At 42.5% G+C, this 16948-nt stretch overlaps 1 protein-coding gene and 1 long non-coding RNA gene across 2 annotated transcripts in view; one reads left to right on the plus strand and one right to left on the minus strand.

The window, feature by feature from the left end:
* LOC309492637 overlaps window positions 1-16948 on the plus strand; it is a 246160-nt gene that overhangs the window by 164896 nt on the left and 64316 nt on the right. The gene's annotated exons all lie outside the window — the stretch shown is intronic.
* Window positions 4358-7581, minus strand: LOC309492950 (uncharacterized protein; the record flags this gene model as incomplete). The annotated part of the gene is made up of 6 exons (XM_082161984.1): window positions 4358-4520; window positions 4640-4919; window positions 5923-6068; window positions 6149-6401; window positions 6493-6531; window positions 7545-7581. The coding sequence occupies 6 exons, from the start codon at window positions 7579-7581 to the stop codon at window positions 4358-4360; spliced, it is 918 nt and encodes a 305-aa protein (XP_082018110.1).

Here is a 16948-nt window from a genome sequence, read left to right on the forward strand (position 1 = left end):
CTGCATTACAAAAACTTCTCCCCCGCCGTTCTTTCATTGAGGTTGCTGAGCGGGAGCAGCCTCACTCCTCTAAAAAGAGCGTTGAACATCGTGCCACTCAAAAACAGAGTGTGTCCTCTCGTGCTCCCCCACAAAAATCTCGGGGACACGGAGGGCGCTCTCAAACCCAGCAGTCTTCGAGGGGTAAAACGGATCTGCGGACTGTTATTACCGCCAAGAAGGCTGCTGGGAAAAAGTCCTGATGTCTGAGGCCTCAGGACAAATGAGGGTAGTCCCCCCGAAGCAGAGCGGTTAACACCTCTTTTCACGGTGCCCGTCTCTCTTCGGTGCCCTCAGGGGACCGTTCTGCCAACCCTGCCACCTCTGGTGTTACAGGGCGCAGCGGTCTCCGGCGAGCACATATCTCAAGGTCCACCCGGAAACGTAGTGGCCTCGGGATGCCCGCCCCCTCTGAGGAGGGTGCTAGAGCAGTCTGTTTGGTCGTTCCCTGCCGGTGCGCTGTTACAGGGTGACGAACCGACTACTCAACAGCAGGAGAAAAATACGGTGCCGTCTCTCTTCGGTGCCCTCAGGGGACCGTTCTGCCAACCCTGCCGCCTCCGGTGTTACAGGGCGCAGCGGTCTCCGGCGAGCACATATCTCAAGGTCCACCCGGAAACGTAGTGGCCTCGGGATGCCCGCCCCCTCTGAGGAGGGTGCTGGAGCAGTCTGTTTGGTCGTTCCCTGCCGGTGCGCCGTTACAGGGCGACGAACCGACTACTCAACAGCAACAAAATCCAGAAACCAGTCTCGAGAGACTGGTACCTCTAGTAGAATCTTTGACAGCGTGGAAGCTACTGTCAAATGTTTCTCGTTGGGTCCTGCAGACCGTGGAAAAAGGGTATTAGATACAATTCTATTAACGCCCACCGCGGTTTATGGGGGTCCTGCCCACAGTGGTGGGCCCCGAGCAGGTTCTTGTTATGGAACAGGAAGTAAACACTCTGTTAGAGAAAGGGGCCATAGAATATGTACCCCCCTCCAACAGGGAAACCGGGTTTTACAGCCGGTACTTCATAGTTCCAAAAAAGGACGGGGGATTGCGTCCCATTTTAGATCTTCGAGTTCTGTACGAGTCAGCCATGCAGCTCAAGTTCAAAATGTTAACCTTGAGACAAATCGTGCCACAGATCAGGTCCGAGGACTGGTTTGTCACGATAGACCTCAAGGACGCATATTTCCATCCGTCCGTGTCATTGGAAGTTCCTGAGGTTTGCTTTCGGGGGCAAAGCATACCAATATCGAGTTCTTCCATTCGGCCTGGCTTTATCACCCCGCACTTTCACCAAATGCGTGGATGCAGCTCTGGCGCCTCTGCGCCTCCGGGGTATTCGCATCACGAACTACATCGACGATTGGTTGATTTTAGCTCAGTCGCATTAGATGGCGGTTCAACATCGAGATGTTGTTCTCGCCCATATGAAAGAGTTGGGGTTACGGCTGAACGCCAAGAAGAGTGTGCTTTCTCCATTTTAGAGGACCACTTTTTTAGGCGTGGTTTGGGATTCAGTGTCGATGCAGGCGCGCCTGTCATCGCCACGCTTCGATTCCATCCTGGCAGCTGTGAGAAGTGTAAAGCTAGGCCAGCTACTCACTGTCAAACAGTTCCAGAGACAGTTGGGTCTCATGGCAGCAGCTTCCAACGGGATACCTTCTGTCCCAAGCAGGGGGCTCAATATTTCACCCCCGCCCAGAACTGTGGAACCTGTGGGCTTGGCCTCTGAGGGGGCCCAGCTCATAGAGTCAGGTCTCTCAACTGAGGTTGTTGAGACCATTCTACAGTCCAAGCTCCCTCCACGAGGAAACTTTATGCCCTGAACTGAAGAGTATTCACCTCTTTGTGTAGTGACCGTCGGTTGGATCCAGTCAACTGCCCAATTGGTACAGTTCTGGAGTTCCTGCAGGACCGGTTCACTGCAGGTCTGACCCCGTCCACTTTAAAGGTTTATGTGGCGGCCGTAGGTGCTTACCACAGTCCTTTGGGTGGAATGTCTGTGGGGAAAGACCCTTTGGTATCTCGTTTCCCTCGTGGCACTTGGAGGTCCTCCTCCCTTTCGAAATCGGACCAGGAGGCGAATAATTTGCTTTGCCCTGTTCGGGCGTTAGACGCGTATGTCCACAGAGCTGCCCTGTGGCGTAAAAGTGACTTTTGCTCCCCTAACAAGGGAGGTCCAGTGTCTAAGCAAAGGATGAGCAAGTGGGTGGTTGAGACTATCTCACTGGCTTATGAGGCGGCTGGACAGCCTTCTCCTTTGGCTGTCCGGTCGCTCTCTACTAGGAGTATGGCGGCCTCTAAGGCCCTTATATCAGGAGTATCGTTACAGGACGTCTGTGATGCGGCAGGCTGGTCCTCACCGCACACCTTCGTCAGGTTCTACTCTCTGGATTTAGACTCTACTCCAGGGTATCATGTTTTGTCTTCTTAGTGCTGCTCACATGATTACACACAGGACAGACATTTGTAGCTATGGAGGCGTTGGTATAGACGTTCCCATAGCGTCAGTTTCGACGCAACGGGAGTTCCCTTGAAAGGGAACGCCTCGGTTACGACTGTAACCTCGGTTCCCTGAAGAGGGAACGAGCGTTGCGTCGCCTTGCCATATCTCCTTCATGCCTGTCAGCGCGACTTCAGACTTTACGAAGCTTTCGTTTTCTGTTTCGGGCCGGCTTTTATAGCTTCCTGGTACGTGACGTCACCCGCCTCTGACGTTCCGCCACACCATTGGACTGATTTTACATGTGCTTCAAGACGTCATCACGCAAAGCGTTCCCATAGCGTCAGTTTCGACGCAACGCTCGTTCCCTCTTCAGGGAACCGAGGTTACAGTCGTAACCGAGGCGTTTTGCCCCATGATAAGCCATTTTTGGGACAAGATTAAAGCAAAGCTTGACTGTTTATTGAATTGCACTATTGTTAAAGATCCATGTTTTTTTTTTTTTTTGGGAAAGAGTAAAGAGGACAGTGGACTATCCCAGGTCAAGCTGGCAAGCAAATTATTATATTTAGCTTCTAAATGTATACTTGCTGTGTGAATAAAAGATAAACTTCCAAAAGTGGATCAAAGGTACACTAAGATTTTTTCAATTATTGATGTTATCGGTTGCAACGAGGCTGAATTTGAAAATGTATGGTCCCCTTTTCCTTGTAGTCTCCCACAGAAAGACGCACAACTATTAAATATCTATGAACAACAATGGAAAAGTAGCACAGTGGAATGGAGGTGGTCTCGGTACACTTTCAAACGAACACTGGTGCGCCTCGTTTGCGGTGGGAACCTGAGCAGACCTCGAACAGACCCAACTTCTTAAAGAACTGTGTATTTTTGGACTAAACTATCTGCCGTAGTCAGCTGTGCTGTGCACTATGGGATTAGAACAAGTGTTTGTTGATAGTTTGCTCTTAAGCAACCCCATAGAAGCTCGCGGACAAACTTGGAGTTGTGAGGAGGTGCGGAGCCTCATAATGTAAATGTATTAATGTCACCACACAATTGTTAGATTCAAATGACATCGGCTATTTCATGATGATTATAAACGTCAACAGACAACCATCATCACCGGATATAATTTCGCTTAAGCTTCCTTTTGCTACTGCAAATGTGTTTGACACACACACTGTCACAGCAGCCAAAAAACACAAACGTATAATAAGAGTTAAGAGCCAAACTAATGGAAACACTAATTACCACAAATGAAACAGAGCTAAACCTTTGTTAATTCTCAATAACAACTTCTGTAGATGTCTGACAGAAATAAGGTCAAACTGGTTAGTAATAAGTGAAGCTGGTAATGCTGTTTGTGGAGTTGTTTAATCCTCCCCTCCTGAGATCTTGAGAGATTGTCTTTTATCTTCAGTTGATTTCATCTTAGACTGTGGCTGAAGTCAGTTGTAGTTCTTGTGATTCTGCTCGTCTCTTTTTCTGTTCTCTTCTTTCCTTCAGTGATTCTGCTTGTTAACAGGCTTATTAAGGCTGAGATGACTCCATATTTATTATACACAGATTTTGTGGCTCAGATAAGGTCCAGTGCTGGTTTATTTTTTGCTCTTGACTGACATGTGGCATTGCTATGGCCTGCTTGTGGCAAACAGGAGTGGTCCACCCAAGTGCCATCGTTCCACGCGGTATGTCGGCCAGATCCTCATTCCACATGTGCCAGATGTGGGCCGGATCTGGGCCAACACAATGTTGCTATCTGGGTACGCTTCCCGGATATCCCAAAATCTCAAGGGATAATGGGCCAGGAATCTGCTAAAATGCTTCTCACTTCAAATCAAATCTACGCCCTTGATATGGTACTATAGACTGAATATAATGCTCTACAACAATGAATTACCTGCCAAATACCCATAGACTTCAACCTCACAAAGAGTAAGAATCTTCTGATCTCCAGGAATATAAACAATCACATAATGTCCATCCATCCCATCACATAAGTAGCTGTAGGACTCGCCAGCTGGTATAGCAGGAATAACAGCACATCTACAGACAGAGAGAGAAACAGATGGAGATAAAGATACTGTCATATAATCTTCACATTCACATTAATCCTTCTCATTTGTACTCAAGCGGTCATGTTCTTTCAACCTCAAGAGTCTCACATGGGATTGTTGCTGCCGTTGTTCTCCAAAGAGTTCCCGATGTGAATCTCCGCTCCGTTTATTTGTTCTGCACAGCAGTCTAGTCTGTTAGTGACGACCACTTTAGTAATTCGGTACACATCACGCAGATCCAGCCTCCACCACGGGTTAGTTTGACTATTGGTTGAGGAGCATCCCGTGTTCAACTGCTGGAGACCTCGATTACTGTCAATGGCCTTTTCAGCAAACCAGCTCCCAGATGTTGACGACTGTGTAGCAGCTCCTCCTACTGCCCGATTTCCTAGAAAATGAATAAAAACCTGTCTTGACCCATCTTTATGCAACACATATGCAAAACATTGCAGACACATTTTCTGCAACTATTTGTGTACTCTTTGACTCTCTGTCTTTGAGTGAGCTAAGGTTAAAACTTGCTGAAAAGTTAGGTGATATGTATCTTTATATCGCGCAATAAACGCAAAGCTTCCAGTTCCTGGTAAGCAGCTTTGAGTAGAGGCGTGTGTTGGGTAAGAGGCACACAACATTTTAGCGGTCAGATTTTTTAACTGCTTTAAAATAGCTTTTTTGGTCACTTATAGACAGACTATTTATAGAAAACAACACATACATCAAGAAAATATAAATATAAGTTTAGCCTAGCCTATCACTTGAAGCAAAAAATCCATCCTTCCGTCCTTTTAAATGTCCGTGTTAAAAGAGCACGTTCGGCCATTTAGTGAAGCTGACTGTTCTATAGCCTGTATCCAACTTAGGCATGGGCTCTTAATTCATTTGTAACATTTTTAATTTGTATCGGTTGTTTGAATGGTAGCTTAGTAAATTTGTTTGCGATCAAATATTCAATATCTCTACTCTCCATAGTTACAACAGCAGTAGCAGTTCAAACTAATATCATGCAATTTACTGTACGTATCTGCCATGTTACTTTTCTAAACACTCACAATCGCTGAAAGTGAAATACTCGATGGTGATTAGCTAATTCTTTTACCAACGAAGGCACAAGTCTTCAAATCCGGCTATGGATTTGCCTCCCCCTCCCTTTCTCTATCCCTTCAGATTTGCGTTTCGCAGCTTTGGCACATTCAGGGAAGAGGCTAGAGGTGGTTACACTTACAGTGGTGAAATTACAATTAAGAAATACACATTCTGAGACATAAAATGAATAACTGAGAATTGTATTAACAATACATTTTCCTTCTCCCATTTTCACCTCAAAACTTTGGCTAGGCTGACCCCTATTTATTACTTTCAATTTTAAAAAGTGCTACACAACAATGAATTACCTGCCAAATACCCATAGACTCCAACTTCAGCAAGACTAAGAATCTTCTGATTTCCAGGAATATGAACAACCATATAACGTCCCACCATCCCGCCGCATGAGAAAGTGGCTGTGGCACTGTCAGCAAGACTAGAAATTACACCACATCTACAGACAGAGAGATAATCTGTTATCAGTTTTTGTTTGTATGCAGCCTCATTAATCAAAACAGTCAAAGAAAGACTCACATGGTGTTGCTGTAAATATCAAGGATGTTCCCGATGCGAATCACTGCCCCGTTTATTCTCGAACCAAGATTGATTCTGTTAGTGATGGTCACTCTGTTCACTCTGTATACCTTTAGTAGATCCACTCTCCACCACGGGTCGGTCTGTGAGTTAGTGTGAGTCCAACTGTTCCAATGAGAATCAATAGCACGTTCAGCAACTTCTTCGAAGTAAGTTGATGACTGAGTAGCTATGCCCCAAAGTGCTGCATTCTCTGGAAAAAAAATTCAAAGACAAACGCAAAATTTTTGTCACACAGAAAAAGAAACAAAAACAAAGGTTAAAAAAAAAAGTGTGGTTCTTACCTTCTTGACCATTTGCTCTTTCTTCAATCAATACAAACCCTGTGGAATCAAGATTCAAATGAGTATCAGAGAACCAGGATTTGTTGAATCACATTCAGATTTGTATTTAATTTACTTTGATATTGTCACCAACACAATATAGTCTGAATGATAATGGAAACATAAAACATCTGTATAATGACCATGTTGGAGGAAACTACTGACACAATAATAATAATAATAATAATAATAATAATCTGCAACCAGCAGAATATTGTAATCTAAAGTAGGATTAGGAACCATTAACAGATATGCTTGACAAACACAGACATAAAGACCGTCAGACCATTTACATACACAAATGAGCGTCTATTTAACATAAGATTTGTTTGGTAAAATAAACTGAGAAAAACTATCCCAGAGATCCACAAGCAATGCCATAATCTATACTACCGTTTAAACTTTTTTTTAAGGAAATTAAAACTTTAATTCATCACTAAGGCATTAAATTGATCAAACGTGACAGTAAAGACATATATACTGTTACAAAAGATTCTATTTAAAATAAATGTTGTTCTTTAAACTTTCTTATCATCAATCCTGAAAAATAAAATGCATCACGGTTTCCACAAAAATCTGAAGCAGCACAACTGTTTTCAACTTTAATAATCATAAATGTTTCTTGAGCATCAAATCATCATATTAGAATGATTTCTGAAGGATCATGTGACACTGAAGATGCTGAAAATTCAGCTTTGATCACAGGAATAAATTATAGTTTACTATATTTTCACATAATTATTATTTTTTTTATTGTTATAATACTTCATTACTGGTTAAAAAAGGGCTTCATTATAGGCAAGCATGAATGTATGAAACAACAACTAATCTAGAATATTTAGATTTATTGGCAAGAAATTTCAAAACTTTATGCTATAAACCCACAGTAGAGAGATGAGTTTAAACTAAACTACAAACAGAGCAACATTCTGAACACGGGGAGATTGTAGAAACTGCAGATAATATTAGTGTGAATCTAGTAAAATAGCAGATGCATGTATGTTGTACTTTACCCAGTAAGATCCACAGGCACTTGAAGAGCTTCTTCATGGTTGATTAAAGGCGTCTGTCTTTCTTTTAGGATGGAGAGTGAGAGCGATACTCGTTTTATGGAGGACGATGTTTAAATGTGCATCACATGACCAACCGTGTCTCTCCTCCCTTCTGTCTCTCCTCCCTTCTGTCATACTCGCCTGTCTTCAAGCAAACACTATTTACCATGTCAGTAACACTTTACAATAAGGTTCATTAGTTAACTACCTTAGGTAACATGAACTAAGAATGAACAATACTTCTACAGCATTTAGTAATATAAGTTATTATTAATTTCAACATTTACTAATACAATATTAAAATCAAATGTTGTATTTCTTAACATTAGTAATTGCACTATGAACTAACATGAACAAACAATGAACAGCTGTATTTTAATTAACTAACATTAACAAAGATTAACTAATATAGCAACAACTGTATTGATCACTGTTAGTTAATGTTAGTTAGTACATTAACTAATGTTAACTAATGAGCCTTATTGTAAAGTGTTACCACCTTGTCCTAATGTCTGTTGAATCAATGTGAATTTTCTGCAGTTGTTATTGTGTACATCTTTATTTCATGTAGGATTCATGAACCTGTGTAAAGAACTGCAGCACACATCTTGTGTTCAGCACAGATTTTCAGTGTGTTTGACACACAAACACAGAGCGTCAGTTTACCTGACCAGACCTCACAGATTAGGTTTCAATAACACCTGCAGACTAAACCACTGGCACGTACGATGCTTAAAGGTTCTTCCATTGTTGAACTTAACTTTGGACATCAGAGCTTCTCCATCCTTTAACTCTTTCCCTACCAACATTTAAATGTTAATAATAACCAAAAGTTTCCAGCCAGCGCCAGATTTTTTGATCATTTCACAAAACTTTCATGGCCCCCAGAATATTTAGTTGTATGAATATCTGAACATACAATATATTAAAAGAAAGAACAGATCTGCACCGATTCTGCTGGGATGCAGGCCATCAGCAAGTCACTCCCAGAAAAGACTACAATTTACCAATAGCTGTTCATTACACCATGAAATGTGAAACCATTCACTTAGAGCAAATAATATACTGAACCTTTCATGTCCTCGTCGGTACGTGAAAGTGGTCCTGTTATTTGTGGTCTCCAGCTTTTTAACTTTTAGGATTATGGTACTGTTTTTATGATTTTTGTATGTTTTATGCAAACTTTTCATTGTCAACTCTCAAACATTTACATAAAGGTTTATGCACTAGGCTGAGGTGGATGACAAAAAAATGCTATTTGTAACAAGTATTTTTGTATTATTTAGCAGATTACACTAATTTAAAATATTCTAAAAAAAAAAACAAGCTTTTGAAAACGGGTTTTTAAAAAGATGGCTATAATGTCTCTGTGTAAACAGCAAAAACGGTAATTTGTGAAAACTGTAACGACATGCATATGACATGTTCGCGGGTGTTTCTTGACAAAGTGGCATCGCCAACCACTGGTCTGGCAGCATAATACAGTATTTTTTTGATGATCTGTGTTAACAGGCATTGTTGTCGTGTACCTTTACCTCAGATTTACCTTACTCCTATTGACCTCATATAGTTTCTACAGGATGAATAGAAAGGACATGGTACAGGAGATGAGTATTGATATCTCACTGACATTATCCTGCTGCACTCATTCTATCACACCCACAAACATTCATATGTACAGTAAATTGATGTCTGATGTATACTGAATTTATGCATATATATATATATATATATATATATATATATATATATATATATACACTCACCTAAAGGATTATTAGGAACACCTGTTCAATTTCTCATTAATGCAATTATCTAATCAACCAATCACATGGCAGTTGCTTCAATGCATTTAGGGGTGTGGTCCTGGTCAAGACAATCTCCTGAACTCCAAACTGAATGTCAGAATGGGAAAGAAAGGTGATTTAAGCAATTTTGAGCGTGGCATGGTTGTTGGTGCCAGACGGGCCGGTCTGAGTATTTCACAATCTGCTCAGTTACTGGGATTTTCACGCACAACCATTTCTAGGGTTTACAAAGAATGGTGTGAAAAGGGAAAAACATCCAGTATGTGGCAGTCCTGTGGGCGAAAATGCCTTGTTGATGCTAGAGGTCAGAGGAGAATGGGCCGACTGATTCAAGCTGATAGAAGAGCAACTTTGACTGAAATAACCACTCGTTACAACCGAGGTCTGCAGCAAAGCATTTGTGAAGCCACAACACGCACAACCTTGAGGCGGATGGGCTACAACAGCAGAAGACCCCACCGGGTACCACTCATCTCCACTACAAATAGGAAAAAGAGGCTACAATTTGCACGAGCTCACCAAAATTGGACAGTTGAAGACTGGAAAAATGTTGCCTGGTCTGATGAGTCTCGATTTCTGTTGAGACTTTCAGATGGTAGAGTCAGAATTTGGCGTAAACAGAATGAGAACATGGATCCATCATGCCTTGTTACCACTGTGCAGGCTGGTGGTGGTGGTGTAATGGTGTGGGGGATGTTTTCTTGGCACACTTTAGGCCCCTTAGTGCCAATTGGGCATCGTTTAAATGCCACGGCCTACCTGAGCATTGTTTCTGACCATGTCCATCCCTTTATGACCACCATGTACCCATCCTCTGATGGCTACTTCCAGCAGGATAATGCACCATGTCACAAAGCTCGAATCATTTCAAATTGGTTTCTTGAACATGACAATGAGTTCACTGTACTAAAATGGCCCCCACAGTCACCAGATCTCAACCCAATAGAGCATCTTTGGGATGTGGTGGAACGGGAGCTTCGTGCCCTGGATGTGCATCCCACAAATCTCCATCAACTGCAAGATGCTATCCTATCAATATGGGCCAACATTTCTAAAGAATGCTTTCAGCACCTTGTTGAATCAATGCCACGTAGAATAAAGGCAGTTCTGAAGGCGAAAGGGGGTCAAACACAGTATTAGTATGGTGTTCCTAATAATCCTTTAGGTGAGTGTATATCGTCACGATCACAGACTCCATGACCTCCCTCTCTGGCCGCCAGAGGGCGCCCTCGTCCAAATACGGACTTTCCAATACAAACTCCAATTCCCATGATACAGCATTCCTGGACTGATCCCGCATCCACCTGCAATCACAATTCACCCTGAAGTAAAACGCTGGTTTGATCGGACAATTTTAAAGAACGAGGTACTATTCTAAGATTTTACATACTAATCTAACTTTTTTGCCTCATGTTAAATGATACTGCGATTGCGATTGCGTAAATTGCAATTATGTTTGTACTTTAGGCCTCTGTAATGATGAAAAATTAGCTCATTTAAAAAAAATGACTGCAACATTATTATTAATTATGGATAGAACTTCTAAATGCTAAATTTAAATGTTAACAATTAGGCTATACAACATTGAAATGCTGTGTTATTTTTATGAACATAAAGAAGAGCTGATTCATGAGTCTGTTTTTATTGGCATTAAAAATATTAATTCATAAGATAAACATTATTATTATTATGTAAAAGGATATTAGATCCCTGTAAATCTTTTCAATGTAAAATATTAAATATTTTGTGATTTTGTACAGTATTGTGTGTATATATATATATACAGTATATATATATATATGTATATACAGTATATAGAATTTGTCTCTTCTCTGTCAGAAATGAAGGGGCTCCACGAATACCTGTTTCTCTTACTGGGTAAAGTCAAGCCTAAATGTGTCTAAGTTCAGTAGTTTTGTGTGGGTTATAAGAGCATAAATATGCCTGAATATTATATCTATACCTGTGTATCATTGCAACCTTTTTTTCTCCAGGGATTCTCACAGTTCAAGAAGAGGCGATCGTAGAAGGTAAGAGACCATTCAAAATGTAAAATTGTGTAGCCTATGTATAATTATAAATCATTTATTTATTATAATTTAATATTAGAATGCAGTTTCTGTAAAATACATAGTAACATATTGTTTGTAACATATTAATTGCATGATTAATGTAAGTGCTTAAATATCTTGCTTTGTAACTTACACACCCTGTGTGTGTGTGTGTGTGTGTGTGTGTGTGTGTATGTATGCATGTGTGTATATATATATATATATATATATATATATATATATATTATTATTATTATTATTATATTAATTATTATAGCAGTAAAAGCCCATTTTTCTACAGAGCCTTTCACAGAAGCCGCCATTGGAGAAGGTAAGAGATTATTTGTTTTTTAAAATAGTTTTCTATTGTTTCAGTTGGCAACATGCAAAATGTATGTTGTATGCTTTACTGTAATCAGTGTTTAGCTTTATTTGAATAAGCACCCAATCACTTGGGGAGGATTTGCATGTCCTAAACATGCACTCATTTACTGCAACAACAAAAACCTAAACTCATGTATTTGCAAAATGTTGTTTCTCATGAAAAACAGAAGGGTTTACAGAAAAGTTCGAAAGGTTAAAGGAGGTATTTACATTGTGTAATTCATATACATATTTTGCAAAGTTTTGAAAAAGGTTTCAGTCTGTCCTTCCAACAACATTTAGACCTTTACGATACAAAGTCTGAGAGTCGAGGGAAATACAATATAATATAAAATAGGAATCATTGTGTCTGACTTGTGATGAAGGTCTAACTGGACTTTATTCCTTTATAACTGTTGATTTAACCGCCATGAACAAACCTGAGTCCATTTGTATATTAGCATTTTCCCAGTTAAAGGGATAGTTCACCCAAAAATCATTTACTCTCCCTCTAGTTGTTCCAATCCTGTATGATTTCCTTTCTTCTGCTGAACACAAAAGAAGAATTTTCAAAGAATGTTGGTAATTATTGACTTACATAGTATTTATTTTTCCTACTATGGAAGTCAATGGGGTCCATCAACCATTTGGTTACAGATTCTTCAAAATGTCTTCTTTTGCGTTCAGCAGAAGAAGAAAAACTCATAGAGGTTTGGAACAACTTGAGGGTGAGTAAATGATGACCGATTTATTATTTTTGGGTGAAATATCCCTTTAACTTGTATAAGTTATTATGGGCTTGTCAAATTTGTGTCAAAATCATGATTTGCTCTGCTAAAATATAGCGTTGATGGTTCGGTTCTAGTGCTCCCTGTTCTGCTTTCAGTCTCTCAAACATGTTTCTTCATAAAAACACAGTTTTGGGGAACGTGGCGATAGGAAGCAGTGCTACACAATCATTCACACATCAGTTCGGGCCGGCCGAAAAAGCTGTCGATGGTGTTAAAAACGACACGACATCGTGTTCTTCAACTGGATACGGGACTAACCCGTTTTGGAGGCTGGATCTGCTGAAAATCTACAGAGTTCACAGGGTGGTCGTGACTAACAGAATAGACTGCTGTCCAGAGCAAACCGCTGGAGCGGAGATTCGTGTTGGAAACTCCTTGGAGAACGACGGCAATGAAAACCCCATGTGAGACTCTGTGTGGACGAACACTTCAAAGTCCCGTTCACAACATGCATGAGAACTGTAAAGTCAATTCAAGTCATCTTCATTTATATAGCGCTTTTAACAATGTAGATTGTTCCAAAGCAGTTTTACATTGATAATAGGAAATTAAAGTAAAGTGTTTTGACTTTATAGCAGATCTAGAATAAAGTTATTGTCCGGCTAAAGTTAGTTTGATTGATTCACTTCCGTCGCAACGATCATTAGTTATTAACTTAGGGGCCGCTAACACGACACCATTTTAACAGAAAACTCTTAAGTTCTTTCTGCGCAAACTTCAAAAACGCGAACCAGTGAGAACGCCGATGGCGATTACGAGTTCAGTCTATAGGTATGAGCATTTGCATATACCGGTATGTGCACAGACGTGTAGTCCTTCCCTACAAACCAACCCTCAACAAACTACTTGTCTGGCCTTAATTTATAATACAGAATTTGTATCGCTTCCACGTAGCCACGCGAACCGGAATTATCCTGACAACGCTTTATCTGTAGAAAGGTAAAGGGAGGGGAGGGAGGCCTTCACAGGGGAGAGACTAGTGGACACTTCAGGACTGCGCTGTCGTCGCGTCCAGACGCAGGTCCTTCATCAGATCTGGATAACTATAGCGATAACTTGTGGCAGTGGTTCTCAAAGTGAGTGGCGCGGGAGATCAGTAGAAAAAAACAAACGAAACAAAAAACAGCCGTTGCAACGGCGTTCAAGTCAAGTCAAGTCAAGTCACCTTCATTTATATAGCGCTTTTAAAGGGGTCATTGGATGCCCATTTTCCACAAGTTGGTAGGATTCTTTAAGGTCTTCATGTAAAGTTTGTAATATATTTTGGTTAAAATTCCTCAATGGTTGTGTAAAACAACACCCTTTTTACCTCCTCAAAAACTGCTCTGTTCACAGCGACTCGTTTCAGTGCATGTCTCTTTAAATGATAATGAGCAACTGCTCAAGATTGTTTCAAATCAGCTTTACAGTGATACTAGGAAATTACAGTAACAGAGATTGTTTAGGCTTTACAGCAGCTCTAGAATAAAGTTATTGTCCAGCTAAAGTTAGTTTTGATTGATTCACTTCCGTTGATCATTAGTTATTAACTTAGGGGCCGCTAACATGACACCATTCTAACAGAAAACCCTCAATGCGATCCGGTCGCTCATTCACACAAAAATTGTATCGCTCGTCAGCTAAAAAAAAAAAAAACATTCTGAAAGTGATTCTAACGATATCGTTCTTTTGTGTCCTTATCGATATAGACAATTGTGGAGTGGACTTCCCTATTCTCATAGAACGAACTTTAGACGTATAGTTCTCGTTCTTGCTGTAAACGGCCCTGTAGAACAATAAAACACAAACACATACGACTTTGCAGAATCAACATGAGCCTGACTGTCACGGTTGTCAGATCCACTGTCTCATTCTAGTCTCATGTGTTTGTGTTGGGTGGGTGTGTCTCGCTACGTTCCTTGTTTCATGTGGGCGCTGTCGCTGATCATCCTGATCAGCGACAGCTATTTGCCATCATCAGCCTTTATTTAATGCCCTGTCTTTCGTCTCATGTTTGTCAGATCGTTGTTTGATGCATCCTGTTCGCGTGCTCGTTCCCTGTTCCTCGTGTTTCGTGTGCACCGGATCCTGGACTACTTCACCACCGATCTCACCACTCACCAGCCGTCTTCAGCACTCTTCACTGCCCGTCTCAGTCCCTGCGTCACCTCTCCTGCTGTCTGTGTTCCTGTTCGCCCGAGAGTGAGAGCGAGAGAGAGAGAGAGGACTTCCGACGACGCTGAATGTTTTCATGCTGTTTGACTTCTGAGTATTTCTTTACTGAAATAAAAAATTTTACTTGCAATTGCTTCCGACCTGTTTATCATTACAGAACGATCTGACCAACAATGGAAGCAGCAAGTGCAGCATCACTCAAGGATTTTATCGATCACAGCATTTCCCGAATGGACCAGCAGCAGGAGAGCATCTCGAACACCGGACGCGCTGTCCAAGCGCTTGTGACGCAGGTGTCCGAGCTCACCCAGCAGGTCCAACGTCTAAGCATTCCCACTGTGCCACCCACACCGCCCGTTCCCCCCACCATACCCGAGAGAGAGCCGCTGGCGGAGCTCCGCCTTCCTGTACCAGAGAGTTACGCCGGTGAGCCCAACTTTTGCAGAGCTTTCCTTACCCGATGCTCTATGCATTTTTCGTTGCAGCCTCGGACATTCGTCACGGAGGAGAGTAAAGTGGCGTTCGTTCTCACGTTACTAAGGGGCCGTGCAGCACTGTGGGGGACGGCGGTGTGGGAGAACAAGGACCACTGTTGCGACTCGTTCCTAGCACTCGGCGCCGAAATGAAGAGGGTCTTCGACCGGGCCGTGGCTGGCAAGGAGGCTGCCAGAAGACTTGCGGACCTTAAGCAAGGGAGTTCATCGGTCGCAGATTACTCCATCGAATTCCGTACGCTGGCGGCCGAGTGCAAATGGAACGAGGAGGCACAGTGGGATATGTTCCTGCATGGGCTGGCCGACCGTGTTAAAAGAGAGCTATACATGCTGGACCTTCCTCCCACGCACAATGGACTTATAGAGCTGGCGTTACGGGTGGATGCCCGCATGACCCATTCTACTGACCCCATAACCCTTATCACCTCCGGCAACCACACTGAGACCATCCCTTTCCTCCTCATGGACTCCCCGGTTGCACCTGTTGTGTTGGGTCACCCCTGGCTGGTGAAGCACAACCCTCGTGTAGATTGGGGCTCCAACTCCGTCTCTATGTGGAGCGAGCCCTGCCACGAGTCCTGTCTTGTTTCTGCCTGTCCATCTGTATCTGTTTCTGTGTTACAGGAGAAGCCAGCGGATCTGTCAAACGTGCCCGCGGAGTATCTGGACCTGAAGGAAGTGTTCAGTAAGTCTCGAGCTGCTTCGCTCCCTCCGCATCGTCCCTATGACTGTGCTATAGACTTAGTGCCAGGTAAGTCTCCGTCTAAAGGCAAGCTTTACTCTCTGTCTGTTCCTGAGAGAGAGGCCATGGAGAAATATATTTCTGATTCTCTGGCAGCCGGGTTCATCCAGCCTTCCTCTTCTCCTGCGGGGGCGGGGTTCTTTTTTGTTGGAAAGAAGGATGCTTCTCTGCGACCTTGTATTGATTACCGAGAGCTGAACAACATCACGGTAAAGAATACTTATCCTTTGCCGTTGATGTCTTCAGCTTTCGAGAGGTTGCAGGGAGCATCCATTTTCACAAAATTGGACTTGCGTAACGCATATCATTTGGTCCGTATCAGGAAGGGGGATGAATGGAAAACCGCTTTTAACACCCCTAGGGGGCACTTTGAATATTTGGTTATGCCTTTCGGGCTTTCCAACAGCCCAGCCGTTTTCCAGGCACTCGTCAATGACGTGTTGAGAGACATGGTAGACCAGTTCATATATGTCTACCTGGATGACATATTGATTTTTTCTTCGTCTCTCCAGGAACACGTTCAACACGTCAGACGAGTGCTTCAGAGGTTGTTAGAGAATGGGCTTTTTGTCAAGGCGGAGAAATGCGATTTTCATGCACAGTCTGTCTCTTTTCTAGGATACATCGTCTCGTCTGAGGGAATGCGCATGGATCCTGACAAGGTTAAGGCTGTGATGGATTGGCCAAGTCCAGATTCCCGTAAGGCCCTACAGCGGTTTCTGGGGTTCGCCAATTTCTATCGACGTTTCATTCGTAATTTCAGCCAGCTAGCCGCACCTCTGACTGCCTTGACCTCCCCCAGAACGACGTTCAGGTGGTCGGACACAGCCGAGGCTGTGTTTACCAACCTTAAGAGCCGCTTTGTTTCGGCTCCCATCCTTGTCGCCCCTGATCCCACACGTCAGTTCGTGGTGGAGGTCGACGCGTCAGAGGTGGGGGTAGGAGCAGTTCTTTCCCAACGC

This window comes from Leuciscus leuciscus (assembly GCF_965113295.1).
Source record: "Leuciscus leuciscus genome assembly, chromosome: 2".
Taxonomy (NCBI): domain Eukaryota; kingdom Metazoa; phylum Chordata; class Actinopteri; order Cypriniformes; family Leuciscidae; genus Leuciscus; species Leuciscus leuciscus.